Source organism: Coloeus monedula (assembly GCF_965178545.1).
Source record: "Coloeus monedula genome assembly, chromosome: 1".
In the NCBI taxonomy this organism is placed as follows: Eukaryota; Metazoa; Chordata; class Aves; order Passeriformes; family Corvidae; genus Coloeus; species Coloeus monedula.
This window is the reverse complement of record NC_138781.1, coordinates 105270608-105298143: the sequence shown is the minus strand read 5'-3', so window position 1 is coordinate 105298143 and position 27536 is coordinate 105270608. Positions and strand designations below refer to the sequence as shown.

General features: G+C 41.8%; 1 protein-coding gene across 5 annotated transcripts; it reads right to left on the bottom strand.

Annotated features, from left to right (window-relative positions):
* Positions 1 to 7947: 7947 nt before the first annotated feature.
* FAM210A (family with sequence similarity 210 member A) lies at positions 7948 to 27473 on the bottom strand. 5 transcript variants are annotated; one of them, XM_082288031.1, is made up of 5 exons: positions 27456 to 27473; positions 14847 to 14954; positions 13159 to 13631; positions 10929 to 11040; positions 7948 to 9878 (listed from the first exon to the last, which is right to left on the bottom strand). In XM_082288031.1, exons 3-5 carry the CDS (start codon positions 13605 to 13607, stop codon positions 9579 to 9581), a joined length of 861 nt encoding a protein of 286 aa, XP_082144157.1. In that variant the 5' UTR covers positions 13608 to 13631; positions 14847 to 14954; positions 27456 to 27473; the 3' UTR covers positions 7948 to 9578. The 5 variants fall into 5 exon arrangements, with proteins under 5 accessions (XP_082144157.1, XP_082144155.1, XP_082144156.1 ...); XM_082288029.1 differs by lacking the exon at positions 27456 to 27473 and adding an exon at positions 27312 to 27447; XM_082288030.1 differs by lacking the exon at positions 27456 to 27473 and adding an exon at positions 27312 to 27395 and having other exon boundaries at positions 14847 to 14951.
* Positions 27474 to 27536: the final 63 nt, after the last annotated feature.

Sequence of the window (27536 nt, the reverse complement as noted above, 5' to 3'; positions counted from 1 at the left end):
TTTAATCCTGCTCTGTGTGCCACAGACATGGGCTCAGACAGCTTGACCTACATTTAACCCTGGGCAGCAAGAAACTCTTAGGAGAAAAGAAAAAAAGTAGTTTTCATCTCAAAGCAGTGAGAACATTCCCACTTATTACATGTCCCTGTGTATATGCATACACATGTAATTGTGTTAGAGTGCTGTGAATATTTCATGAGCTGAGCCAAGCTTGCCCTGGTTAGCTTTACTTGGTGAAGAAGACATGTAAGTCAAATATAAAAGCACAAATGTGCTTGCATAGCCATTCAGCAGGGTTTATGGCAACAGCAAAAGGAATAGGAGCTACTCCTTTCCTTACAATGGGGTTAGGATTGTAAGTGCTGTAAAATTTGCTTATGCTGCAAACTTTGTAGCTCTTGGGGAAAAAGCTGATGAGCTGGTAACTTCAACTGCTCTATTGTCAGGAAAAGCCTAACAGGTAGGGCTTGACTGAGGGACTGCAGAGTCAGTCTGCTTTCTTTGACCCCCCTCCTTCTGCAGATCAGAGGTGCTGATAGTGACTGACTGTATTTGTTTTGGGAGGTTACTGGAGCAGTACTGGGTGTCACAGCTTTTCAGTGAGAGGTGCATTGGCAAACATGAAAAGGCCTGTGGCAGAGTGATAACTGCATTAACTACTCAGCATGCAAGCCCTCTCACCTTCTACAGTCATGCTGTATATTACACCTATAGATAAGATAATATTGCTAGGGCAAACAGGCACTTTACTATAAAATTGTGCTCTGTCAGGGAAATGGCATCAGGTACACTGAAATCGCCATCTGACAGTGACACAGAAGTAAAGTGCCTGTCTGCAGTAAAACTGTACTCGAGAGTAAACCATGCAGCTGTAGCTTGAGTGCTGCTTGGGCACTGGCACTTTGACTTCTTTTTTTTGAAGGAGATTGGCTGTATGTGGGTACATGCTGTGCAGAGGTGTGTGAACTGCTTAAACAGAGGGCTAGTGCACAGCAATCCAGCAATAGAAAATACGCTGTTAGTACATTAGGCAGAACTTTGAGTACTCCTTGTATAAAATGACACTGTGTTATCTTTATTTTCATGGCTTTTCTAATCCAGGATAAAAACTAAATTCAGTATTTGGCTGACCATATCATCAGTCATCAGTCAGCCAAGGCTGAGAAATTTCCCTTCCTCCACTAAAATTTGTCCAAAGGTCACCTTCCACATTAAAACACAGCTGCCACATCTGGGTGGTAGCTGGAGGCCACAGCTGTGTGCAGGCACCTGTTTTTGGGGGAAAGGTGCTCCAAGGCAGCTCTCAGGCAGTGCCTGGATAAAGAGTTGGTGCAAATGCGCTGGTGGAAGTGCTTGTCAGTGCCAGCTGAAGGTACTTGGCACCACTTACCGCAGAGCCTATTCAGCTGAAGGGCAAGTACAGCACCACTTCTCATCTCTGACTTCTCTCATGTTCTCTCAGATCCACATCCTCACAAGGTCTGGCAATTCTTTTTGCATCTATGAACAAATCAATATGAAATTATAACAAAAAAAAAAATGTGTGCTAAACTTGCATCTTATGTATTCAGAACCTAATGGTGGAGCTGGATTTTGTCTCCACCTGCTTTGTGACCCCAGATGGGAGGTCATCAGTAAGCACAAAGGCCAGGTCAAGGCAGTGTTCACAAGGAGCCTGTGCTGTCTCTCCAGGCCTGCTTTAGGTCACCAAGGCAGCCCACTGAAATTACCAGTGCTGGATCTGTTCCAGTACCAGCCCCCCAGCAGAATAGTTTTGATTCATATTATATGTAGAATCCCAAGTAAATTTCTGATGGATTCAGCATAGCATCTCAAGTGGAAATTACATCAGTTTTAATGACTTTATTCTGATTGCAAATGTACGTAAGATTCTTCTTGATTCAGCATGAGCTTGGGAGGAGGACACAGGCTATTTGATACTGTAATGAGTCAGACTGGCAATGGAGTTGACTCAGGAACTGTAGCATGTTTGGGCATTGTGAGGCCATATTGCATCGTCCACGTTAGGAAGCCATGGCACGAGTAATCTGGTACTAAGTGTGCTAAAACTGTATTTACCCACTGGAGAAAGGACAACATTATCAAGACAGTTTTTGGCAGCAGTCCAGCCCTTCAGCTCATCCAGCCACCCAACACAGCAGTACCACTGCACATTTCTGAGTTACTCCCAGAACTGTGGAATCCTTTAGTTAAGACCTCTAGGGTTATCAAGTCCAACTGTTAACCTAACACTGCCAGGTCCACCACTAAACCATGTCCCTAAGTGCCACATCTACACATCATTTAAATACCTCCAGAGATGGTGACTTCACCACTTCTCTGTGTAGCCTGATCCATCCTAGGGAATGCTTAAGCCCTGAATTTGCAAATGAGATCTTGCCAGCATCACCCATATCTCCCTGATATCATCAGCACCCTTTTCTCAGAGCACTGGGACACAGGATGGCCTGAATCTTTATTTTCCTGTATTGGACTCTTCTTTAATGGTAATGGACAAGGTTCAGAGGAGTGGGGCTCCACTTTCAGAGGTGGCCATTGTCACAACCGCCACTGTCCTTGGGCAGTGAGAGCTGCACTTGCTGCTGTGTCTGTAAGGAGCAATCGCTCTCTGAGCATCACAAAGCTCAGAGGAGCTCATGACATGTCACGAGGATGTCTCCCTCCTCTATCTGGCAGCAGCAAACAAGACAGAGAAGTTTCAGTTATACCAATTCAGCACAGAAAAAGTAGCAGATTTTCAGACTTTTTTTTTAAACAGTACCTTAAAACCCACTAACCAAACAAACTTTAAAGAACTTTCTTAAACAGTGCGAGAGAATTGAATTGAGGTAGGGTCTCCTCTGCATGCAGTTAAGTCTCTGGCCACTTGGTCAGACCCAGAAGCAGGTAGAAATCTTTCTTTATGACATCTCTTTATGAAACTGTGCCCCTGTTGTATTAAGTCTGGGTTGGTTGGGTTCTTTTTTTTTTTTTCTTTTTATTCCTGAATTTTCCTTTTATTCCTCAATATCCTCCCCTGTGTTCCCTCCCCTGTGATTGTCCAATCAATTCATCAAACTCAAGCCCAAACTTAACACTACATGTTACCCTGTGGGCTTTTGAAATCAAGATGTATTCTTTCTACTTAAGAAGATCATAAAAATAGGCAGCTAATTTCCAGGGGATAAATACAATTCTCTAATTATTATTGTTGCTGATGGTAAGTGGTGAACAAGGATGAATGTGGTACAATGCCCTAAGCTGACATCCTGAAGGGGACACAATCAGAGGAATTTGTTTCAACTTTGGCTCCAGCACCATCTTGGGTCACTACTTTTGCTCTGTCCTGTTACCGGGTCACAGCTTTGGTTCCAACCCTGCTCAGAAGGCTTGGCTGCACCTTCAGCTTGGGCACTAATTTCAACTGTGACTGGCTCTGGTCCTTGTTCAGGCCATTATTTTGACTGGCCTCATTTTCACTATTGCTTCAGCTCCAGTCATTGCTCAGGCCAAGATCTCAGCTCCTTTTGGGCTGAGACTTCAGCCATTCCCCTGGCAGCCTCTGACTTTGGTTCTGGGCCCATCCTGGGCCATGATTTTGACTCTGGGTATTCCTCAGGTTGTAAAGTCAGCTTTGGCCCAGTATTGAGCTGCTGTTTCCATTCAGCTCCATCTTGGTCTGCAACTTTGGATCCTGCCTGTTTCAGGGTGGATACTTGGGTGCCAGCCCAGCGTTGATCACAGGTTTGGCTCTGGCTGTGTATCACTCTTTGAGTTGGACTCCAGCCCCTGCTCCTTGGCCCTGTCTCTTCAGCTCCAACTTGGTATCAGGCTGTCACTTCAGCTCTGGCTTCTGGCTGGGCTGTGATTTTGGTTCTGGTCCCATTTCAGGCTGTGACTGCAGGTCTGACCTCTGTTCAGGCTGTAAGTAGAGATCAGGAGCCATCTTGGGCCTCTATCATGTCTCCAGCCCCATCTTTGGCAATGATCGCATCTCCAGGACCCATCCTGAGCCACAGCTTTGATTCTGGCCCCATCTTGGGTCATGAACTTGTCCCCAGCCTGATACAGGGCTGTAACTCTGGCCCAGGCTCCCATGTCTACCCTGCCCCTGCTTGGTCTTTGCTCTGCCTTTCTCAGTCTGTGACTTTGGGTCCTGCCTGATACTGGGCAGCAACTTTGGCTCTGGTCCCTGCTTGGGCTGTGACTTCAGCAAGGTGCCAAATTGAGCTGGTAACCTCAGCTTTGTAGAGATATTGGAGTGAGACTTTATCTCCTGCCCTATCTACAGCAGCAGTTTGAGCTCTGGCTTACCTCAGGCTGCTACTGCAGCTCTGGCTCAGTACTGGGCCAAGATTTTTGCTTGGCCTCATCTTGGACTGAAACTTGGCTTCAGCCCCATCTTTGGCCATAACTTTTGCTCTGGCCACTGTTCACATGGCTTCTTTGGGTCTGCTCAGGCTTTGGGTCTGACCCCTCTTCAGGAGGTTGCTGTGACTTGGCCACTGTTTGGGCCACGGCTTTGGCTCTGGCCCCATCTTGGCTTGTGACTTTGTCTCCAGCCACATCTTCATCTGCTGCTTTGGCTCTAGCTACTGCTCAGGCCACAAATTTGGCTTCATTTCCATCTTGGGCTCCTGCTTTGGCTCCATCCTGATCTCTGATTGCAGTTTTGGTTCTGGATTGGTGTTGAGCTGTGACATAATCTCTGGTGTGATACTGGCCAGATGCTTTGCCAACAGCGTGATAGCAGATTACAGCTTTGGCGCTGGCTCTGACTGGGAGGCTATTACAGCTCTTATTTGGGCTGCTTCAGCTTCAGTCCTGTGTCAAGCTGTGACTTTGGCCACCTTGCCATACACATCTTTGTCTTTGCTTTGATACTTCAGTTGCAACTTTGGCTTTGGTCCTCCTTGGTTCATGACTTCTGCTTTAGCCCCTTTGAGGCTGCAACTTTTGCTTCTCGGGCAGTGATTTCAGACCTGTTCCCTGCTCAATGAGTGGTGGCTGTTTTTGAGCCACGCCTTCAGCTCCTGTCCAATGTGAGGCCATGACTTTGGCTCAGTTTTTGGATCAGGGCTTCAACTGTGGTCCCTGCTCCAGCCCCTATAAGGGTCATGACGTCAGCTCCAGTCCAATATTGAGCTGTGACTTTGGCTCTGGCCCCATTTCAAGGCAAAGTTTGGCTCCAGCCCCATATCAGGCTGTGATTTCATCTCCAACCCCATCCTGAGCTGTCACATCAGTGGCAGTGCTGTTTTTGCTACATCTTTGGCTCTTGCTCAATCGCAGAACATGTCTGTGGCTCTGGCCCCTATTTGGGTTGATAATTTGTCCCTTGTCATATCCTGGGGCTGTTACTTTCTCTCTAGGGGAAATCTTGGGCCATGGCTTCAGCTCTGGCCCCATCTGTAGATGTGACTCTAGCTCCATTGCAATTTCAGGTCATGATTTCAGCTCCAGACACATCTTGGGCCTTTGAGACAGGTCTGGCCTAATAGCAGATTGCTACTTCAACTTCAGTGCCTGTTTGGTCTGAGACTGTGGCTAGGGCTGGATAGCAGGTTGTGGCTGTGGCTGTAGCCCCACATTGGCCTGTGGCTTCATCTCAGTGGCATTTCTGGGCATGATTTCAGCTCTGGCCCAATACTTGTCTGTGACTTCAGTTCCTGCCCTATCTTGGGCCACTACTTGCCTCCAACTCAAATTTGGCTCTGGTTCATGCTAAGGCAGTGAGTGCCACAACAGTCTGGGCAGAAGTGTAGGCTCTGGCCCCTATCTCTGGCCACGGCTTTGGTTCCAGCCCATCTTGGGTTATGAATTTTTTGGCTCTGGCACTACCTCAGCTGGTGACTGCTGTTTTGGCCTTATACTGGGCCATGATTTCTGTTCCAGTCCCTGTAGGGATGTTATCTTGACTCTGGGCCTACCTTCAGCTGCAATTTTGGCTCTGGACAATGCTTGGGCTTTGATTTTGTCTCTTCCCTATCCCGAGGCACAACTCAGGCTCCAGTCAAGTAGCAAGTTGTGATGTTGGCTCTGGCTCTGCATTGGTTTGCAACTTCAGCTCCAGTCCCATTTTGGGATGTGATTTCAGGTCTGCCCCCTGTTTGGACCTCGACATCTACTCCAGTTCCATCCTGGGGCCCCAGTTTTGACACTGATTCCCTGCTTTGATCACAGCCTGTACTCTGGACTCATCTTGGGCTGTCTAATTGTGGGCCCAGCCTGCTCAGACTTACAGTTGAACACTGTCCCAGTTTCAGGTCCAGCCCCATCGCAGGTCGTGACTTGGTCAACTCTCAGGCTGTAACTTTGGTTCCAGGTCCTGCTTGGGCACTACTTCAGCTTCTACTTGGACTGTGCCTTTGTTTTCAGCTTCTGCTCTGGCAGACACTCAGGGCCTTTGTGCCTGTGCCTAGAGCAGAGGCAGCCAAGGTGATGCTGTGCAGCGGTGTTACGTGTGAGGCGGAGCAGACAGGAGTGGGGGAAGTTGCCGAAGCAGCAATTGCCCTGCCGTACACGTAGTGACAGATGTCTGAGTCCTGGTCTCATGAGATTTCTGAAGCTCTGCTGAGGTGAAGGGACCCACACTCCCAGCCACCTTCTAGGGCCTCAAGGGACAGCCCTTTCCCACGAGGATGCTGAGCTGCCAGGGGTAAGAAGGCAAGCCCTGGTAGCACTGACTGAACAGTCCTGCAGGCAGTGGAAGGTGCTGCTGAGCTTCTGTCTGGGCTTTGCATCTCACCAAGGACTCCTGGCACTCACTGGGTACTCCCTTGCTTGGGTCACTTGTGGGCTGCCTCAGGGCCAGCTCTTGGTGCTGTGGCCAAACTGTCTGCTTTCCCAGGCCAGAGCACCTGCTCCCCTGTTCCTTCTCTGCTGCTGAAGGCACTCACTGATGCTGCTCCACCTTAAGGGACACTGCTGCCACATGAGTGTGCCAACTGTGCTGGCTTGGGCACCAAAAGGAGACCCTGTGCTGTCCCCAGGTGCCCCTTGCTTGCCCCAGCCTGCCAGCACAGTGCAGGCACACTGCCTCTCCAAAGGGTGGTGGCCCCTGGCTTCCAGCCATGCAGACTCATGCAAAGTCTGACTGTCACTACAGTGACAAGAACTGCACCTCATGTAAGTGAGATACAGGATCAAAGTCAACTTCAGCTTAGTTGAAGTTGCAGCATAGCTGGGTACCCACTGGGCACCCAGTGGACTTACATTCATTCCCTGGATGGCCCAGGAAACTCCCCAGGTGGTCTCTGCACTAATGAGGTCTCTGCACCCTGGTTCCATATGAGGCCAGTTTGAGACAAAGTCACCGGTACAACCAAGCATGTAACTGATTGTCACAAGAGCTCTCCAGGCCACACTTCCAGAGTCTTGAAGATTCCCTGTCACTTTGTGCAAATGGATCCACGTAACTGTGCTTCGTTAATTGAAATGCTGCCCCAGAAACTCAAGTGTCTCCATGCTGCAAAATTGACCGGCACAGAGTAGGCACTTGCCGAGAGTTACTATGAGCTGTTCCTGCAGCTGCAGAAAGGATCACACAGGACAGCCAACATATCAAACAGCTTTTGTACTTAGCAGTAGTAGAGATGGATCATATAAACACTGGAGTGGTCACAGGCCAGCTGGACAAGGGGAAGGGCAAGAAGAGGTGGTGTAATGAACAAGTTCTAATGTGTCTAAGAACTCATCCTAGGACACCAAGGTGCCCCTGTGCAATCCCTGCCATGTGTAAAGAGATGGATCCTGTGAGTTGCACTGAAAGGGTCCCACATGTGGCCCCAGACTGAGAGTGAACATGCAGTATTACCGGGGCACACTTTGGGCTTTGCAAGGTGATGCAGGATGTGGGTAACACTGCCCTCAAAAGTGGAAAACCAGAACAAATGCCAACATCAGAAGAATGTGTGCATGGGGACAGTAAGGAAAAGCACACTAAAATAGAAAAACAAAATAGCATCTATTAACTTCAGTCCTACAGTAGTACTTAGCAGTATAAGAGTTCACAGAATTTTTTTTTTTTTAATAATATTTATCAGAAACATGGCACTTTACATCTTCAGGTCACTGAATATACAATGATTATTCCTCACAACATCCCTGTGAGGTAGGCATTAGATTGCAGTTACTATTTTACATGTGGACAGAGGCAGAGAAGTATGTAATCAATTCTGCACAATTAGGTTAATGAAGTTCAACTCAAACACTGAGAGGCCCCCAGTGACTTGAATGTAAACAGGACAGTGGGGCAGAGCTGATACTTCATCAGCTGTATTTTTTCACTCCAGTCAATTGCTCAGGGTCTCACTCTGTTTTCCCCATATCCCCCTGCAAAAAAGCACCTTTGTTAAACAACTTACACATGCTGAGTTGCTACAAGGTGAGATCTGTAGTAGAAATAGGAAAAACACACTTCAATTTAGCCTACATTTTAGTAAAACTGAGAGAAGTTTGCCTGCCCAGTCAAATAGAACAGTTTCAACTTTAGTCCTTTATGACATCTGAGACAGCATTTCAGCCTTCAGGTATGAATAAGACTTCAGAAAATCTAGGGGAAAAAAAGTTTGGTAGACTGTGATCACTGTCTCAGAAATCATGCTTATTTTAGTCAAATTGTTCTACTGAAGTCTGAGGGATTTCTGAATAGCAGGAGGAACTTTGGGGTTTAACTCTAACTTTCCATGTGTTTAAAAAGCCCCTTAGTATAGCAATTTCTCAAAAAACCCCTCTCTTTCAGATTTTTTTTTTGTTTTAAAAATGAAACACAGCAGGTTTGTAAACTTTAACACAATAAAACATCCTAGTGTTTAATATACAATTATTGATTAATTTCATTTAATGACATTCTACTGTAAATGAACTTCAGGAAACAAAGTATAGTTGACAATATGGCTACTGTGATTAACTCATTTTCCTATAGCTTTCAGTTGAGATTTCTGAAGAGATGCAGTGTTCAAGAAAGATTCATAGTTTCAACCTGTAAACCACTGCAGCCTGGCTGAAGCCAAGGAAGCCATTGTAATTAATTCCTGCTGAGTAGCTGATCCATCAATTCCTTCATGTGCAATATCAGTGACAATGGTCTGCTCCAAGTTGAGAGATGATCACAATTGAAGAGGCTTGGGTCCACATACTCTAAAAACCTACACGTTGCCCTTCCCAACAGAGAAACTGTCATTCTCATTTAATGGAAGGCTTGGCTTAGTGGAACAATGGCTGTGCACTATGATGGAAGAAGAACAGAGTAGTGGCTTTTTGCAGAAATCACCTTCATTTTGAGGAGGAGGGTGTGGAAAAAAAAAAAGAGGGAAGAGTAATTGTTAACATTATTACCAAGGGACATGTTAACTTCTAATCTGAGATTCACTTTTCCTTCTGGATATTGAAACATAGTCACAACCTCTACCCCAGGGAACTTTAAATCCACACAGCAATTGTAGTCTCCAGACAAGGGGCAAAGAAAAAGAAAAGAAAGAAAAAAAGAAAAGAAGCTCAGAAGTGCACTTTACATATCCTGCCTCAGAAAGGGTTAAAGTGCTAAGTTTGATATATCCAAAAATTAAGCATCCCTCCTACTCCTTTATTTTTTTAAATGAAACTTTATCTTTGGTTTCTTGTATCTTCCCTGTAATTTTATCCTTTGTTTCCTCCATCTTCTCTGTTATTTTATCCTTTGTTTCCTCCATCTTCTCTGTAATTTTATCCTTTGTTTCCTCCATCTTCTCTGTAATTTTATCCTTTGTTTCCTCCATCCTGTCTTGTAGGTATTCCTTTACTGGTGGTGGTGTGGACATGTAGCCATGCTTACGTAGATATTTAACAGTGACGGATGTTCCTCCCAAAGTCACAGTGTATCTGGCAGGAGTTGCAATCTTAAAGAAACCAGAGAACACACCACATAAATAAAACAGGACAATAACATCCAGCAAAAGGTATTTTTAATGTTGAAAATTTATTTTGACCAGTTTCAGATTCTAAAGGTATCTTCAATTTAAAAGGAAATAAGCCGGTTTACAGTGTGTCCCCTAGAAATACATACCTTTAACTTAAAAGTATCATTTTGTCAGAGCCAGCAAGGGCCTTAGATTTCCCTTAAAAAAAAATGATCATCACACAAACTCTCCCTGTGCAGCTTGTAGGACAAGCATTAGGCATCTCAATACAATTCAGAACAGACTGCATGTGAAAACTGAGTTCCTTCCAACACTGCCAGATCTCCCAGCTATAACAACATCTTTATGTTTAACCACATTTATTTATTGGTCTCTTTCAGGCACAGGAAAAATTGGAAGAGTGGTACTTTCACATTTTGTTTGGGAAAATAACCCCTTTGAATAACAGGCAGGAAGCACATCACATTTGGAAACAAAACAAATGAGTGGCATGTACAGCAAGTATGGTACCTTGTTTTTGCATGGTCAGACATGTTTCAAGTTTCCCAAACACAGACTTTGCCCATATAAAGCAATAAAAGGAAACCCAAATCTGAATGTTAGTAATTGATTCAAATGGACAATGAAAATGCTTGCGAGTGATGGACAGCTAAGGGGAAGACAAAAAATCATCTAGGATAAAAATAATGGTACTTTTAGCTGGAATTCAGTGTGGTGTTTAGATTTTAGACTCTTTGTCCCTGCTAATTATGTCAGGGATACAGAAGAATAACTTAACTGTCATTAAATCTCAGAGGGCTGCAATAGTTCTGCAGCAAAGAAGTTATTTTAGAAATACAGATAGACTCCTTGAAGGAACACAGAACACATACCAACTTGCATGGGACTATTTTTACCACAAAAATGAATGCTCAAGTACTTGTAACTATCGAAGAAAGCTAATTAATTCTTTCTGCTGTAAACAAGTAAACCCTGTTTAGTTCACCAGGCAAGACTTAGAGCTTATTTACAAACTATAATTATACTTACTTTATATAATGCATATGCAGTTAGTGCATTTCCACTCTGGGAATTTTTCAGGATATCTACTACGCTGTCTGGTAAGCCAATCAACTCTAGGAATGGAACAACATTTACTCCACTATAAAAGAGAAAAACATTGGTAACTTGAATTAGAATTTGAAAGTAATTTAGAGTATTATTTTTATTCTTTATTACACAAACCTTGTAATTTGACAACAAAATGGTTTTTTACCTAAGCAATGTACTTACAGGATTTATGTTTCTGACCACAGGAAAATTAATGTTCTTTTCAGCATTTCAAAAGGTGACCCATTTATATTATCCCTGTTGGGTGGGAATAGCTTCTAACTTACCTGTGTCCCAGTTTATGTTTGAAGGTAAGTAGATGTAATGGTGGTAAGACAGCTACTCAGGCTCCAGCTGTGCACATTTGATTTCATGTTCTGTTTTGCCCAAAATTACCTATTTTTTCTTTTTAAAATTTCATACAATGTTCTTTATTCACTTTTAAATATATCAAACAAATGGAATGTGGCAAAAGAAAAGGAAGCAACATGTTAAATGGACAAGACTTCAGGGGCTTTGTGCTCAGTTGCTCTACTGTGTTGATATAAGGTGTCAAGATGGGTGGAGGGAGCTCCAATCACAATTTCTTTCTACTTGAAATCCAGGGAAGCACCAAAGGAGAAAAGAAAGCTCATCTTTATATTATAGGAGAAAGCTACACACAGTTACAGAAGACCTGAGTTTCCAATATTTAGACATTTTGTATTATTAGTACCATTATCCATTTCTATCTAGTATTTTAAGCATTCTTCTGAGCATGCAATCACTTTAGCATCAGGAACAGGAAGAGGCAGTAATCTACCAACAGTTACTAGAACCTACAGTCTGAGGTTCCCAGAGTAGGAAATGGAGACCTAGTAAGAGCTGAAAGACAGCGCTAACTGTGCTGTTTCATAAACCACCACTGTTTAGTCTCGTATGAACAGTCATTCTGAAAGTTATTTTTCCACTTCAGGAGGGTGCTGCTCCTGTGGCATAACAAACTGAAGCTTTGTTATAATTAGTTTCTGGTTGAATATTTCAGTTGTTTTCTGCCAAATACCTACTTTAGCAGCAGGCTTTAGAGTTTCAAGAAAAGTAATCTTCACTCAATCTGCAATGTCTGGATGTAAGCATCAACCTGAATTCATCCAAAGCAAAATATTTTTATAGCTCAAGACCTTTATTCCTCTGACATGAGCTAAATTTAGAATGACATTTAGATCTATAGCTCCCAGAAAGGGCAATTATGCCAGCTGGTTAGAGTAACTAAAACAAACACTTGTGCAGTAAGGCATTCTGATGTCAGAGTTCCATCCTTGCTACCACAAACCATCGTTGTTTCATGCTTTCTATTATTAAATATACAACACCAGCAGTCCAGAGATAAACATTTGCTCATATTTAGCAAACTATTTCCAGATAAATAAAGCCTCTTTCATCTGAACTAGCAAACTAGCAGCTCATAATTGATGTAGTAGTTTTTATCTAATAAGTGCCATTTTCCAGAATGGTATGTAGCACATGCTATAAGTAAAATAAACTAAAATTAGAATACTTAGTTTATCTCTCTTTTTTTTAACCACACAAATATTTAATTTCCAATTAAAAGTATGGTCTACAGAAGCAATTTTTTCAGTGGATGGCAGGAAAGACAGGAAACAGAAACAAAAAAGGAAGAGATACACATAGGTTGTGAACAGCTAAGTGAGGTAAATCCATGAAATGAAAATCCAGTTACGGGGGAGGAGTGGGGATGAAGCGGAAAGGAAGTGGTAAAATACCTTTAAGTCCAAGGGCAAAAAAAGAAGAAAAGTTCTATAAAGATCTCAGCTGGCCATTCATAATCAGGATTTCAAATTCCTATCTTTACCTTTTGAGAAGTTACTAATAATTTCAATGCTGCTTACATCCATGCATCTTTTTGGGGAGATGAGCATTCCTTTAAATTTTAGCAACATACCTGGTACACAGCAATAACTGCATGATAATAGTATGTACATGACAGTCTCATGAATCCTATATACTTTCAATATTAATCTTATGCTTTAGTCAAAAATGTAGCCACATTTCTCTTTTACATATAAAGGCACTTTTTAACATGCAATAATAATTTATATGTCCTTTCACTAGTGAAAGCAGGCCTCAATTCAACTACGGTTTTGAGCACTGCAACAAAATAACAACTTACTTCATGGCTGCATAGTAAAAGGATCCAAACCATACAGTGGAAGTCAGAAGGTGCACTGGAATCATGACTTTTCCATACTGCTTAAAAGTTTTCTTGAACCTCTGAACGAGACTAATGGATTTGTCTTGTAATGGATCGGGTTCTGAAGAATCTGACTCTGCAGGGCTCTGCTTGGGCGCATCAGTGGCTGAATGCAAAGGATTTCTCTCTTCTGGTACTTTGTGAGAAGAGTCTGCTGGTTGTGATGAAAAAGCAGTTTTCTCTGAGGCAAAGTGAGCTGCACCTGCATGAAGACATCGTTTAGGAGGGTCCAATGCCAGAATCACTTTGCATCCCACATTAGACAACACAGACTGTCCTTTTAAGCACTGAAAGACACCAGTGCGAGGGAAGAACCAACACGTCCCGTGCGCCAGCTGAGATGCACAATGTAACAGACTCCGCTGCATTTTGATGAAGTGTGGATGAAGTTTCTGTAGAGAAGAAACAAGAGTAAACAAACTGCATTTTAATGATGTGATTTCTATTTGCTCCAATGCCACTTGAAATTCTCAAATTTAAAACAGCTTTCTATTCTACTTTAAAAGGGTTTTCCTTACCTTTCTTTGCAGAAATTGTTACCTTCTAGAATTAAGGAAATGATTTTCCATCTAATTTCTTCAGTATTCTGAACTAAAATAGCCCCTTCATTTAACATACTCTGCTCCTCACTGCTAAATGATCACTCCCTAAAAGCACCCTTAAGAGTTTAGTACTATCTACTGCTTTTATCTACACAACCTGGCACAGCCATTGAAAAGCTACCCTTCACTTATAGTAGCAACTGATAGCTTGAGTGATACTTTGAGCCTACATAAATGCATTATAAATTCACTGAAGTAAATACAATTAAAATGTATTTTTGGTGTCAGTGCATTCTTAGTTTTGGTAAAATTTTTAATGTTCCATACTATTTTCAGTAAAAGTTCATACAGTTGAAAAAACCCAATAGAAATAATTAATAATAATCAAGCAATAGCCTAAATAGTAACAAACCTAACTGTATCAGCCTGCCAGTAACATCTGTCAGGAAGGGGGAAGGTACCGTTTAATGTCATGTATTAACATGAGCAAAACTGAACTGCAATTTTCCAAATACTGCAATGCAAAGAATATTTTAAAACAGTGGAATAACCCAGTTAACTTTATGATTTTGAATACTTACCAGTTACTCCTGAAAGTTTGAAATAAGTATTGAGAGTTTCCCCACAAAGAAGAAAGGAATTTCGTTTTGCATTCATAGACATCAAGAAATAATTTCTCCCCCCCCCAAAATGCATGCTTTGAAATTGCAAATGAAATACTCTCTCCTTTCCTTTATTCAATGCCTGCAAGTTACAGAACTAATATTCCTTACCTCCAGAAAGGAAAAAAAAGGTGATGCACATTGATGTAACAAATGCCACTTAAGCTAGTTACAAGTTTTGTATATTCCTAATGCTTTTCTATTTTTAATTGTCATAATAATTCTTTATCCAAACTAGAAATCATTCAAATTTAATTGGAGCTTCATTTCTGCTTTCCCTTCATCTGCAGGCTTAGATATATTTCAGTCAGATGCTTTAGTAGTGAATTTATCTAGGCTGCAGAAAATGATCAATACTTCCTAACATATGCAGAAGTTAAAAAAAAAGTGAAACCATACATACCCTTTATTTCTTTCTAGATATGGTAAGGTTTGTATCTTCAAAAAGTTGCAACTCTTCCACTAGTTCCCCACCTTTCAAATATATATCTTGAACACATTGATGACTCTGCTGAAGTGAAAAAAGGGCACATTTAGAGAAATAGCAACAACAACAAACTAATCCTATGAAGATTTTTGGGCAGCCTGAAACCTTGCTACTGAAGAAGTTATTGGTGCAAATTCCCTTTCCAATACTGATATGCTAATGGAAGATTTTTTCCTGTGTAATTTTTGAAGTTCCTCAACTGTGAATTACTGTTTGCTTCCAAGAGAGGAAAGTTTCATAATCCAAATGCATCTGTTGGAACATTCCTGCCTGTATGTTTTCTAGGTAGTTTTATGCTACTGTTGTGTTTGAATTAATGGCAATTACTAGAATTACAGTGTTTGATGTGGGGAATAGAGTAATGGTTTCAAACTCCCTGGGAATCTCTACATTGTGAAGCGCAGACATACACTTTTGCTGAACTCCTACTAACAGGAAGTACTGCATCAGCAGGGAAAAAAGGAACTTGTGTCTATATAAGGAAGCAGTTACTCCATCCTATTGAGTTATGAACTCAGGCAGAGTCAAGAAGTGCTGCTGCTGCTCATGGAGCAGTAAATCAGCTACAGGTAGTGGCTCTCCACAACTCGGTTTTCTGTAAGACTTCACTGGAAGCAGCAACTGCTTGTGGTTTCTCTAGTTTTACAAGAAGCAGAGATTCTTGCTGCTTTCTGAAATCCAAATGCAATTGTTTCTCAAAACAAGAAGTAGTGAAAACACTCAGAAAAACTCAAGTGTTCAGATGGCACTCTGTCATATGCCAACTACTTAACTGATTTATAGAAATTGTAGCAACAAACTTGGAACACGACAACTGCATTCCTTGCCTATTGCCAATTACAGTTCTTTCCTGAGGGGTAACACTCTCCACAGAGAACTGTTTTCCCCTTTCACTAATAGTACACAAGACTGAGCATCTGCCATAAGTAGATTTTCTCAGTATCCAGCCAGCAGATGCAGTAAAAGGCATCCATCTATAGGAATCTGGGAGCTCTTGAGTCAGACTTCTACTGTTCACCAGTAGCCTATTGAAAAATACTTGTTCCAAACAAGCTTTGCAAATTGCCACCATACAGCATGAGGGAAACCACGGTGAGCACTCTGATTTTGAGTCATTAATGTTATTAGCAGGACACTGCATTCCAGCAGTCTTGGAGAGATCATTCTTCGGTACAGGACTAAGAAGCTGAACAAGCATTTCTGAATTTTTCCATTTCTTGTAGTGCATACACAGTGGCACTTCTCAGAGCACCATTTCTAGGTTTTGCATTCCAGCACTGTCCAAACACCTCTGACCCATTGCAGTGGCTGCAGAACTATGAGGCAGGAAATGGCTCCATTCTCCTGAGTGTGGGTCACCACTGTGTCCAATGGTCATCCGGCAGCACAGTAACACTGCTGCGATCAGTAAATGAGTTTCAAGGTCTTTGCTCACTGAGTTACATGCACTGTGTAAGACTTAAAAATAGAATGTCACCAATAGCTTTAAAGCAGAGAAATTTCTGGGGCTATTATAAGACTTGCCATGCTACTCTTTGTTCCTATATTCTCAGATGGACTTGAAAGTCATTAATTAAAGGCTTTTTTTTCCATGATGCATGACCTGGCAGGTCAAAAGGAATGTTCCCATAACATCTACAGTAGATCCTGAAAAGGTTTTGCACCTTGTAAGCAGACAGTATGGTTCTAGATAATATTCTGCACAACTGCTTACTTTTTCTTTCTCCACTTTAAAATGTGGAGAAGCACAATAGCTTGATATATAAGGAAAGACTAAGATATGATAGTGCTTATGTTTGAGAGAATGAAAGAAAACATGTTTTCTGAAACAAGGTTTTCAAATTTTCCTAGTGACCTTAGTGTTTGTCACAGGCACGTGCTTTGCTTATCTAAATGAACAAAAGAGAGACCTTTTGAAGCGTTGGTACATTGAGGATTACACTGCTATCCAGAAGCACTGGGATGAGGGAAGTATTATAGCAGTTACAGCATGATGTAGGAAGGGCACATGAATAAAGTAACAGATTAATACAGCATATACTTTGTAAATTCATTTTAAATAAACATATTTTTAAAGTGATGATGGGCGCAGCTGCTCAGTTGTAATATTTTAGTTACTTGACTCAACAATGCAAACAAATCTTTAACAGGACAGATAAAGTGCACAATAATTATAATTGGGGGTCCAAATAAATATGAAACTAGCTGTTTCATCTCTCTAAAACAGATGATGAATACAGAGAAACTTGTCCTTTAATTCACAATTAGTGAAAGGAAGTTCCTAGTACTCTATGCACTCAACAGGCAGCTGGAAGTGTGTCAGCCTATGGACTTGAGACACAATTTTCTTCTCTAAGCATAATACTTCTCAAAGAAATTACTGGAGCTATACAAGTTATACAATTGTCCCTGTAACTTAAGGTTGTTAAAACCACTCAGATTCTAAGGAAGTCGGGACAGTAACCTGAATGTCACCCAAAATTGCACCTAGTGACTTTTGGAAAGTTGCTTCTTCGTTTTAATGTGTTTCATTTTTTTTCCTGCTGTTGCATCGTGCTGCAAAGATACATAAAAGGACAAGAAGGTACAAGCTCCAGATACCAAGGTGGGAAAGCTTGTCTGTGGGGTGGGGGCAAGGGGAAAAGTGTTTTAAAGCATCTTAGATTTCTATATAAGTTCTCTCTTAAAAATGCCACAAAGAAAACAAAAAAGATTATGTCTAAGGACAAATACAGCTCCAAGTTCTCTGCTCCAAGAATCCCATGTGGTCAGTGACTGAATAGATACTAGCTACACGAACCATGAAATGCTATACAAACACTTGTGATAAGGTCTCTTCAGCACTGTCACATCCCAGCTAACTGGTAGTATCTCCAGCTGATTGTAAACTGAGCTGTAGAGATCTTGGCTGTTCAGGACAAACTCCTGGTTGGGATTCTTGGACATCCATTTAATTCCTGAAGGCACCCCTGGTCCCATGGTGAGCTGTTAACAAGGCCTCTGACATAAAGGGAGTGCTCTAAGGGCCTCTCAAGGAAAAGTATAGATCAACTTCTCATTACAGTGCTGGAGTTTTTGTTTAGGAAACTTCTGTACTTGTGTTACAATTCAGATCAGCTTTGGCATAAATCTGATATACTGCAGGAGCATCCTAGCTCTTGCATTCACTCTACTTTCCAGTGATAATTAGGAAGTAGATATTAGATTTGCTGTTTGTTCCTGAGGACAGCAAAAGTTCAGGAATTTTAAATGTCACAGAGCTGCTTTATGTGACTACCACAAAGTCATTGGCTTTGGACGTGTGCTAACATTCTATGCCAAAAGACCCCAGAGAATCTTTGGAAAACACAGAAGTAACAAGCCTGGCCAATATAGGTATGGCAAAGGCTGCTGTGGATATTTGCTGTTGGAAAGAGAAAACATGCCAGAGATGCTGTCACATGAAACTTTTGCCAGGATAATCTGTATAAAAATGGTTACCCTGTTACAATTAATGTTTTTTGAGTTACCAGAGAAATTAAAATATGAGAAGGGGGGTGGATATAAGATGGCAAAAACTTTAGTGTTAAGTTCTTTTGTAAAAGAGGTCAGAAAGCATCTGAGGGAACTGAGGGTATGGTATATGTAGAGAACACTGGTTTATTTTCCCAGTTATAGCAGAAATACTCTGGACATAATATGTAAATATGGATGACTTTAAAACATTTTCACTTGTTCTGTTACTGTTTAAAAAAAGAACATTAATTATACCACAGGAGAGTTCCCAATGAAAATCCATGAGCTTTTTCGACTCCCAAGGCACCTTTCTATGAAAAAAAGAGAATTCATTTACATTCTTGTCATATTTAGTGTAAAATCAAGAAAACTTTGAAGGTTGTGTGTGGCAGACAGAGAAAAATTTTGAAAGGTTTCTGAAACCAAGTTTTCAGAAATCCTTTTCAACTCATCTTTTAGATTGCATAAAAAGCAAATATCGAGATCTCATCCAAGCAGCTCAGTTTAATAAATAATACCATCATATTGCTTACATTTTTACTAAATATAATAAAAAAACCCCAAAGCTTGTTTTTGGATTTAAATTGTTCTTTTAAAGAACTAATTGACAGTATTAAAAAAAAAAAAAAAAAAAGGATTTTGCCAAGATTATAAACCAAAACAAGAAAATAAGAAAAACACAACTGATCTGAAAACATATATAGGTTGCCTAAAAATCTGGGAACACATTTTAAAATCATTGTTAAGAGTGGTACAATACATGCAAAGCACTGTTTTTCTTAAATTCAGTGTAAAATAAAACTATAAACCTCTTGGTAACTGCAAAGGGTTGGCACAGCATGGAGTCACTAACCACAGATGGGAAAGTGACAGTGCATAGGGAATTTTTATGCTTTGTATTAATACTTTTGAGTGCATGAATGAACATTTAGAATTTCTATTTTGACCTTTACTACTTTTGCAGCGTCACTCAAACTGTTATTCATTCTAAACTAAGAAACTTGCTTAGAATTTGAAGTTTGGGCATCATTAGCTTTGTAGTTTTGTCTACCATTCAGAACTGTCTAAAAATACAACATTACAATTTAGGTTAAAGGGAGTAATGCAAAATAGATCATAGTGGAATTTATTTAAAACTTGGTAAAATCTTGTTAAAACAAACAAAAGACTAAATCCTCGCAGACAAACGACCCTACAGCATTAGCCCCACCCTACCTCCATCACATCTAACCTCTACACTATCTTCACTTAGTAAATGCTATGCTATAATTTTTAAAATTGATCATATTACTACAATTCAATACTGCTAAGTGGAGATAAGCCAACAACTTTGTTACCCTTATTTTATCTAAACTACACTTGTTCTTGCTAAAACACCCTGAGCAAAATCAAGAAAGTAAAACAAACTCTCCCAGGGTCCTTATACACGGACCAATCTTCACTACTACAATCTTCTGATACTCAAATATTAAAAAGGACAACAAGAAGTAGCTTTAGGAAGAATAAAAGATCTTGTAGACATGTAAAAAGTCTCCACACTGGATTCAGAAGACAAATAAAGCACGAGAATGTAATGCAATGCCTGTGTACTGAATTATACATCTGGAATGCTAAACAGGAGCCTTCACAGCTGATCTGCACAGTCAATATGCCCATGGTAACTCTGTTTTCCTCTGTGATGGAAAGTACTGGATCTTAAGATTGCATGTAGCTGACCATTATATGGAAATGTGAATGTTCTCTCTCAAATGCTTCTAAAAGAAAGGATCACAATCAGTTGTAGTGCATTCTGCTCTTCAGAACTGTTTTTAATAACTGGTGCTATTCCATCTGTTAGCACTGGTTCCTTCTTTCACCAGTTTCGTTCTGCCCTCTACTGAATTTTTACGTAAGTACAACTCATACTAGTACTGCAAAAGGTTTCTGCTCTCTAGGATTCCTTCCAACAAGTGCTGCTGGATCATCTTCTGTATTAGTTCCAGAGCCTCTCAGATTATAGGCACACATCAAGGAAAAATTTGGCTTTTAAAGTGCTCTCTGTGGATTTTTTTGTCCATTTGTCACTCTATAGACATGTCTTCAATAAGCAAGGTAGAGAAGTTATGCCTACAGACTTTAACTAAGCTTAAAAATAGGCATATTATATATCTATGCTAAAAAAAAGGTCAAAAAAGCCTTAAGTTAATTCAAAGCAGGGACTGTATTGATCTGCTTCTTCACACTACCTTCCACTTTAGGCTAATGATCAAAATAATATCTCTTTCTAGTCCACTTAGGTAATAACTTTCTGAATCCTAACAGCTTCTTTTGTCCTTGTATCTCCCAAGGTATCATTAGTTCATTCCTCCCAAAACACTTCTGTTTTTCTGTCAGAGGGTTTTCAACCACAGGGCCCTTGACATGCAGGTGTGGGGGCTGTGGGGGCATGTGTAGTGGTGTGTAGTGGTGTGTTTTACAATTACAATTACAAGTTTTACAATTACAAAGCAGTGGAAAGCTTCTACTGAATAACTAAAGGGGGCTGCAAAAAGACTTCACATAAGCTTCAGGTCTGCAGTTTCCTGCATATGACTCTGAACTCCCTCAGAAAAAAAAGCAACCCACAACTGAACTGATGAGGGGTTAGATGCTAAAACATGAACAAACAAATACATAGATCAGTTTTCTACACTTCACCAAGACATTGTTTGAGAATCTCTTAGGATCTTCCCTCCCAATAGTACACTGTATTTTATTTGACAAATTCCTCACCTCTTTCAACTTTTCACTGAGCATCCCAAGCATTCTGACTCTACACTTTAACACATTCTGAAACACATTAGAAATATGGTTACTAATTCTATGTTCAGAGTTCAGATATTTCTTTCATGATGAACTTCAGAGCTGCAATGAACACCTCTTTTCACTAGCAGAGCCATCCATGGAAGTCAAAAGGTTGCTGCCAAAACCTGAACTTTTGCTCAAGACTTCCTACTACTCATAACTTGCAGCCTAGTAGCCAAGCTCATTTTTTAATTCATAATTTTTCTGGTCACTCAGCACTTCACTGATATATACAATGTGGATTATAATAATTAATTTTAAAAGTTTCTGGAATGATAATATTTATTAATGAAAAATGTAATGAAACTAATAATTAGAGACACACTGCAGACACAGTGACTTTTACTTAAACAGATGGTGCTAACTCAAATAAAGTTCAGCCTTTTTGCCCAGATGCACTGGGTTTGTGCAGCAAGGTTCTGGTGGAGGGTGGGCTATAGGGGTGGTTTCTTTTTGAAGCTGCCGGAAGCTTCCCCCACGTTTAACAGAGCCAGTGCCAGCCAGCTCCAAGAGAGGCTCACCATTGGCGAAGGCCAAGACCATCAGTGATGGTGGTAGTGCCTCTGGGATAAGAAGGAAAAAAAAATTGTTGCACAGATGCAATTGAGGCCAGGGAAGATCAGAGTGAAAACATGTGAGAGGAATGGCCCTGCAGACACCAAGGTCACTGAAGGAGGGGCAGGAGCTGCTCCAGGCACAGGAACTAAGACAACCCAGCAGCCCGTGGTGTAGACCATGGTGAGGCAGCTGTGTCCCTGCAGCCCATGGAGGTCCACCTGCAGCCTGTGGAGGACCCCATGCCAGAGCAGGTGGATGCCAGGAGGAGGCTGTGACCTTGTAGGAAGCCCACACTGGAAAAGGTCTGGTAAGGACTTGGGGCAAGAGGAGTCCATGCTACAGCAGGTTTGCTGGGAGGACTTGTGATTCCATAGGGGATCCATGCTGGAGCAGGCTGTTCCTGAAGGACTGCACCCAGTGGAAAAGGACCCATGCTGAAGCAGTTCATGAAGAACTGCAGCCCATGGGAAGGATTCATGTTGGAGAAGTTTGTGGAAGACTGCCTCCCATGGGAGGGACCCCATGCTGCAGCAGGGGAAGGAGTCCTCCCCCTGCGGAAGAAGCAGTGGCAGAGACAATGTGTGATGTGTGACTGTAACTCCTGTGCCACTGAGAGGAAGAGCAGGGACAGAATTGGGAGTACAGTTAAGCCTGGTAAGGAGGGAGGAGTGTCAGGAAGATATTTCTAAGATTTCTTTTACCACTCATTTCCGTATTCTGATTTGATTGCTAATAAATTCAATTAATTTCCCCACACTGAGTCTGTTTTGCCCATGACAGCAATTGGTGACTGATCCCTCCCTGCCCTCACCTCAACTCAAGAGCCTTTCATTGTATTTTCTCTTCCCTGCCCAGCAGAGGAGGGGAGGGATACTGCAGCTTTTGTGGGCACCTGACATCCAGCCAGAGTCAAACCACCACACCAAACCACAGTTAGAGCCTAGGTATTGAAATACTTTATCGTGACTAATTACAAAAGGCATTTATTAGGAATACGCTTAAACTTAGATCTTAGAATCAGCTTTATACAGCCTTCTGCCTCACCTTCCACAGTGACTACCAAACCTGTTTTCTTTCTAGCCTTGAAAAATGCCATTTTTGCCACCTTTTCTTTACAGGTCTTGTCTCATTGTTGTGTTTCTTCTCTCCATAACCCAACAGCAATCAACAATACCATCTATAATAATGTATTAAATGCAAAATATATGATGTAATAATTTTATAAAACACTTTAAACAACAACCCTGAAGTACCAAGTCTTTTACTCATCAACTTTACTCAAAATGCTTCTAAGATGTCCAAAAAAACATTCTCAAGGAAGAAGTCTGAAGCCTTACAATTACAAACAAAGTAGGAATAAAAGTAAAGCAACATGAAACTGGAAAAAAAAACATCCCAGCTTCCATAAGAACAGAATTCACAGTGGAAGCATTGGGTTCAAGATTTTTTTCTTTTATTCTCTCACCACAGTTATTTCACATTTTCAAACACTGAAAAGCTGTCATTTTTCCCAGCAAAAAATACAGAACGTTCATCTTTCAGCAGAATTACTGTTGGCAGACATTCACTTCCAGTACAAATCTTTTCTAAATATTCAAAGTAAGTGCTGAATTCTCTGTTGTGAATTCAAATTTCTCCATATGGGGAAATATGTGCAGTATCAATCAGAATATCTTGAAAAATTATGTGTGAAGAAGCTGATCATAACATTTACAGAACACACACACACTCAAAACCAGTCTTCATCTAATTTTCAGCAAATGCTATTCCCAACATCTCTACAAATGAATGTGAACAGTTCTTACAAAAAAAGTATTATTTTTATTAAGGTCTCGATACCTGAGTGGCAAAACCTTCTTGCCCACTGTTGAATTTACTGCCTTACACAGCATCTTTTGCACAGAGGACATGCAAACAACAAAATGACACCACCTACAAGTGTCTGAAAGTGCATTGGATTCAGAGAGCTGTGCCTACACCAGAAGGAGCTCTGATGAGACTTCAGTATTAGAACCCTAATAACATTCCTATTCACAGTCTGAAGCAGCAGTGTTACAACACTGCTGTATTCAGATTGAGAAAGGAATCCTGTGACTGCAACACTGCAACCCTTGGAAGCACACTGCTTTCTGCCAGATGTCATCAACAAGGCCCAAGGCTTGTGGTTCAGCACAGAAACATCCCTAATCAGAAAGTACAGTCCTATGGCCTGAGACAGCAGGAAGCAAAAGATGCCATCTAATTTTAACATCAGCAAAGGCAGTTTTTAAATCCACAAAGAGTGAATAGTTAACTGCCTAGTACACGCTGGGGCTAAGCACTACCACTGCAGTTAAAGGTAAGTGCTGTCAGGTTTTAATAAAATCTTTTACCAACCACTCTTGGAAGAGATTCACTGAACTCTTGTGAAGCCACTTGTGTATTTTTATTAACAACCAGTAAAATTCATCCACTGGAAAAAAAGCTAATGATTTGTTTTATAATTTGTTCATGAGCACCTGAGTGTATTAACTGCCATTCCCTTCCCCCATCCCACTCCTCAAGGACAAATTAGGCAAGTCCTAAAGAGCTGCAGGGGATCATCTGCTGCAACGTTCTACAAAGCCACAATCACAGCCACACAACTTCTTGTTTTGTTTACACAAGAACTGTTACACAGGGTCAAGTTCAGTTCTTAGGACAAGGTAAAATAGTAGATCTAGGGAATTAAAATTCATAGCCCAGCTAAGTGTCACTTTCATTTTCTGATGTGCACAAACAGAGCTTTACCATTCAGATGAATTTGTTTAGAAGGGGCAGTGTCATGTCTGGAAACATAACAAAATATGTGGCTAGTTTGAAGAGGATGAGAGGAAAACTGAGTGATGGGAGGCACTGGGCTACAAATGGTTGGAGATTTTTAGAGAAAGCACAAAATTCCAACCAGAGTAAACCCGATTGTATAATGCCAATGCCTAAAACAAGATGTGGCTTCTGTCCTTACCAGACAAAAAGTCCTAAGTTGGCACACCACTCCGGCCTGCCAGCACCTGCTTAAATCATAATACTCTGGACAAAATTTAATATGGACAAAATATGTTGGACACCTGTATGTATGCACACCTGTACTGGTACCTCCAAGATTCAACTAAATTTAGGAAAGTAGACTCACAATAGATCATAAGGATTTCTTAACTGAATAATAATACTTTCCTCTTACTGAAATTTAATTATAGCAACAGTGACATGAATAATCTGTGTTTTTTAGAGGTGTCATGATTCAAGACTTAAAAATCAGCTCTTTTTTGTTGTTGTTATTGTCATACTGCACAATCCATTCATCCCAAGTCAAAAAATCTACTGGGGGTATATAATGGTCATTAAGAATCTCTGACTCTTGAGTTTGAGCCTTGATCTAAAGTGATGGAACTAGGTAGTTACCCATCAGAATATCAAGGTAAAATCCTTATGATCTATTCTGATGATACTCAGTTGTCCAGGAAGATTTCAATAAGGTTTTGGGCCCAGGTCTCAGTCCTTTCAGTGATTTTATTCCATTCCTAATTTTGAAATATTGATGATGGTGATGAATTTGCTTCAGCATCTAATTTTCAAAGTAAGTACATCTTCAACTATCTGGATTCAACACCAAAAAGAACTGTGTTAAATTGTCTTTAAAATCTGCAGGACTAAATTGATGACAAGGAATTTTTTGGGATTCAACTAGCAGTTTTACATTTTAAAAAAAAAATCAGTGTCCTTCTTGCTCTTGTTGTTGAATTTCTCATGCCCTTGTCTTCAAGACTAGACAAGATGCCCTACAGATCCAGAAATGTGCCAAGATGCAAAGTGAGGTCTCTTATCAGAGATTAGGGGACATCAAGAACTCCCTGTCTTGCAAAAACAGACTTCAGTTTCTAAGTGATACCTACGAGCATACACACAGAGCTGGGCCAGTTTATCTGGAGAAAAGAGCATCTACAGCAGGAGAATTACACAGAATCTTTTAAAAACCTAACCAGATCAAAACTTTTCTTACAGCTGCTACAGCCTGTGAAGCAGACCTGCAGACAGTCACACTAGACAAATCTTTAACTTCTTACATGCCTTACCTTCTCCTTAACAGTCTGAATTGACCTACTCAGTTTTTGCCATGTGCAAGCCACCTGATATCCACCTACCCAAACCATCAAACGATTTTTTTTTTCATTCCCCCATGGAAGTGCCTCTTAGGCAGTGAGTGCAATTCAATAACGCTGCCATAGAGGTCAGTCATACCCTCTTAACCTCAAACAGCCATTGAACAGAAAAGGAGATAAACACCTGCTGTCACTCCCATGGGAGATGGATGGTGGGGACATACTATCCTCTGTGCATGCAATCCCCACACTGAAGCAGCTGCAAGTCATATAAGCACAGGCAGCAAAACACATTCCAAATGAGGAACCTGCTCCCTATCTTCTCCCAAAGCAGCAAAACTTTGGCAAGCGGTTTTACATTTATACTTGTAACAGCAATGGCATCTTGGGATTAGGTAAACTGAGGAACACTTTCAGTTTAAGAACTGGCTTTGGTAAAGAATTCTAGGAAACTTTATGTACTACTGTCAAAAGTAATGTTTTCTCTTTCAGGACAGTTTGTAGAGGGGGGTTCAGAAATAGACATTAGTGGGGTGGAACTATAGTTTGTAATACCCAACACAGACCCATGTTTCACTTTAACAGCCTTAACAAAAATTCTGATGACTTCTCTGTCTGACTCTCTGGATATACTTAATTAACAGGAGCAGATTACTAATGACATAACATTAGACAATAAAGCACTTGGACAGCCACTTCAGGCATTCTAAAAAGACAAGACACAGGCAGGTCTTGGGAGAGAACCCCCTTAAGGAACATAAGCCACCCGTAGTCCTTCAGTGGTAACATAGAGCCATGGAATATCCTGACTTGGAAGGGATCCATCAGGATCACCGAGTCGAACTCCTGGCTCTGCACAGGACACCCCAGGAATCACACCTTGTGACTGAGAGTATTGCCAAACGCTTCTTGAGCTCTGTCAGGCTTGCCACTTCCCTGGGGAGCCTATTCTAGTGCCCAATCACCCTCAGGGTGAAGAACCTTTTCCTACTATCCAGCCTAAACTTCCTCTGACACAGCTTCGTGCCGTTCCCTTGGGTCAGTCACTGGGCACCAGAGAGCCGGGATCGGCGCTGCCCTTCGTGAGGAACTCACGGCCTGAGATCCCATCCCCAAATCTCTTCCTTTCCACCCAGATGCTGCAGCAGCAATCCACCACGGAACACCCAGGCCCACCTAGCTTCATCCTCCCACCAAGAAACGAATCTCCCACCGCACTCTCTTGTGTCGCGGCCGACATCCCTCAACGCCGAACAAGGCGGACTCGCCACACGGAAGGCAGCCGGGAGGAAGGCGCGGGCAGCCGAATTCCCCCACAAGCCGGGGCGGTGGGAGATCCGTCCCGATCCCGCGGGTCCCGCCGCTCCCGCCCCCGCCGCGCGGGTACCTCGTGCAGGGCCCGCGCCGCTCCCCAGGGGCCCCGCGAGCCTCGGGCACGCGCCGGTGTCACCAGCGGCCGCTCCCGCTCCCCCTTCCGCCCCCTCCCCGCCCGCCCCGCGCAACGTGCGGCGGCGCCCGTCCCCACAATCACCTTCAGGCCCGGCGGCGCCCACCGCCTGCGCAGGCGCGAGCCCCGCCCCCTTCTCGCGCGGCCCCCTGGGACTCGTAGTCT

Bases quoted from the DNA above. Each gene is read 5' to 3' on its own strand.
- FAM210A (XM_082288031.1), bottom strand. From the start codon at position 13,607: ATGCAGCGGAGTCTGTTACATTGTGCATCTCAGCTGGCGCACGGGACG. The intron at 11,041-13,158 runs GTAAGTTGTTAT...TCTCTTTTATAG, and splicing joins TTTTACTATGCAGCCATGAA to TGGAGTAAATGTTGTTCCAT. The intron at 9,879-10,928 runs GTAAGTATAATT...GGTTTCTTTAAG, and splicing joins CTGCATATGCATTATATAAA to ATTGCAACTCCTGCCAGATA.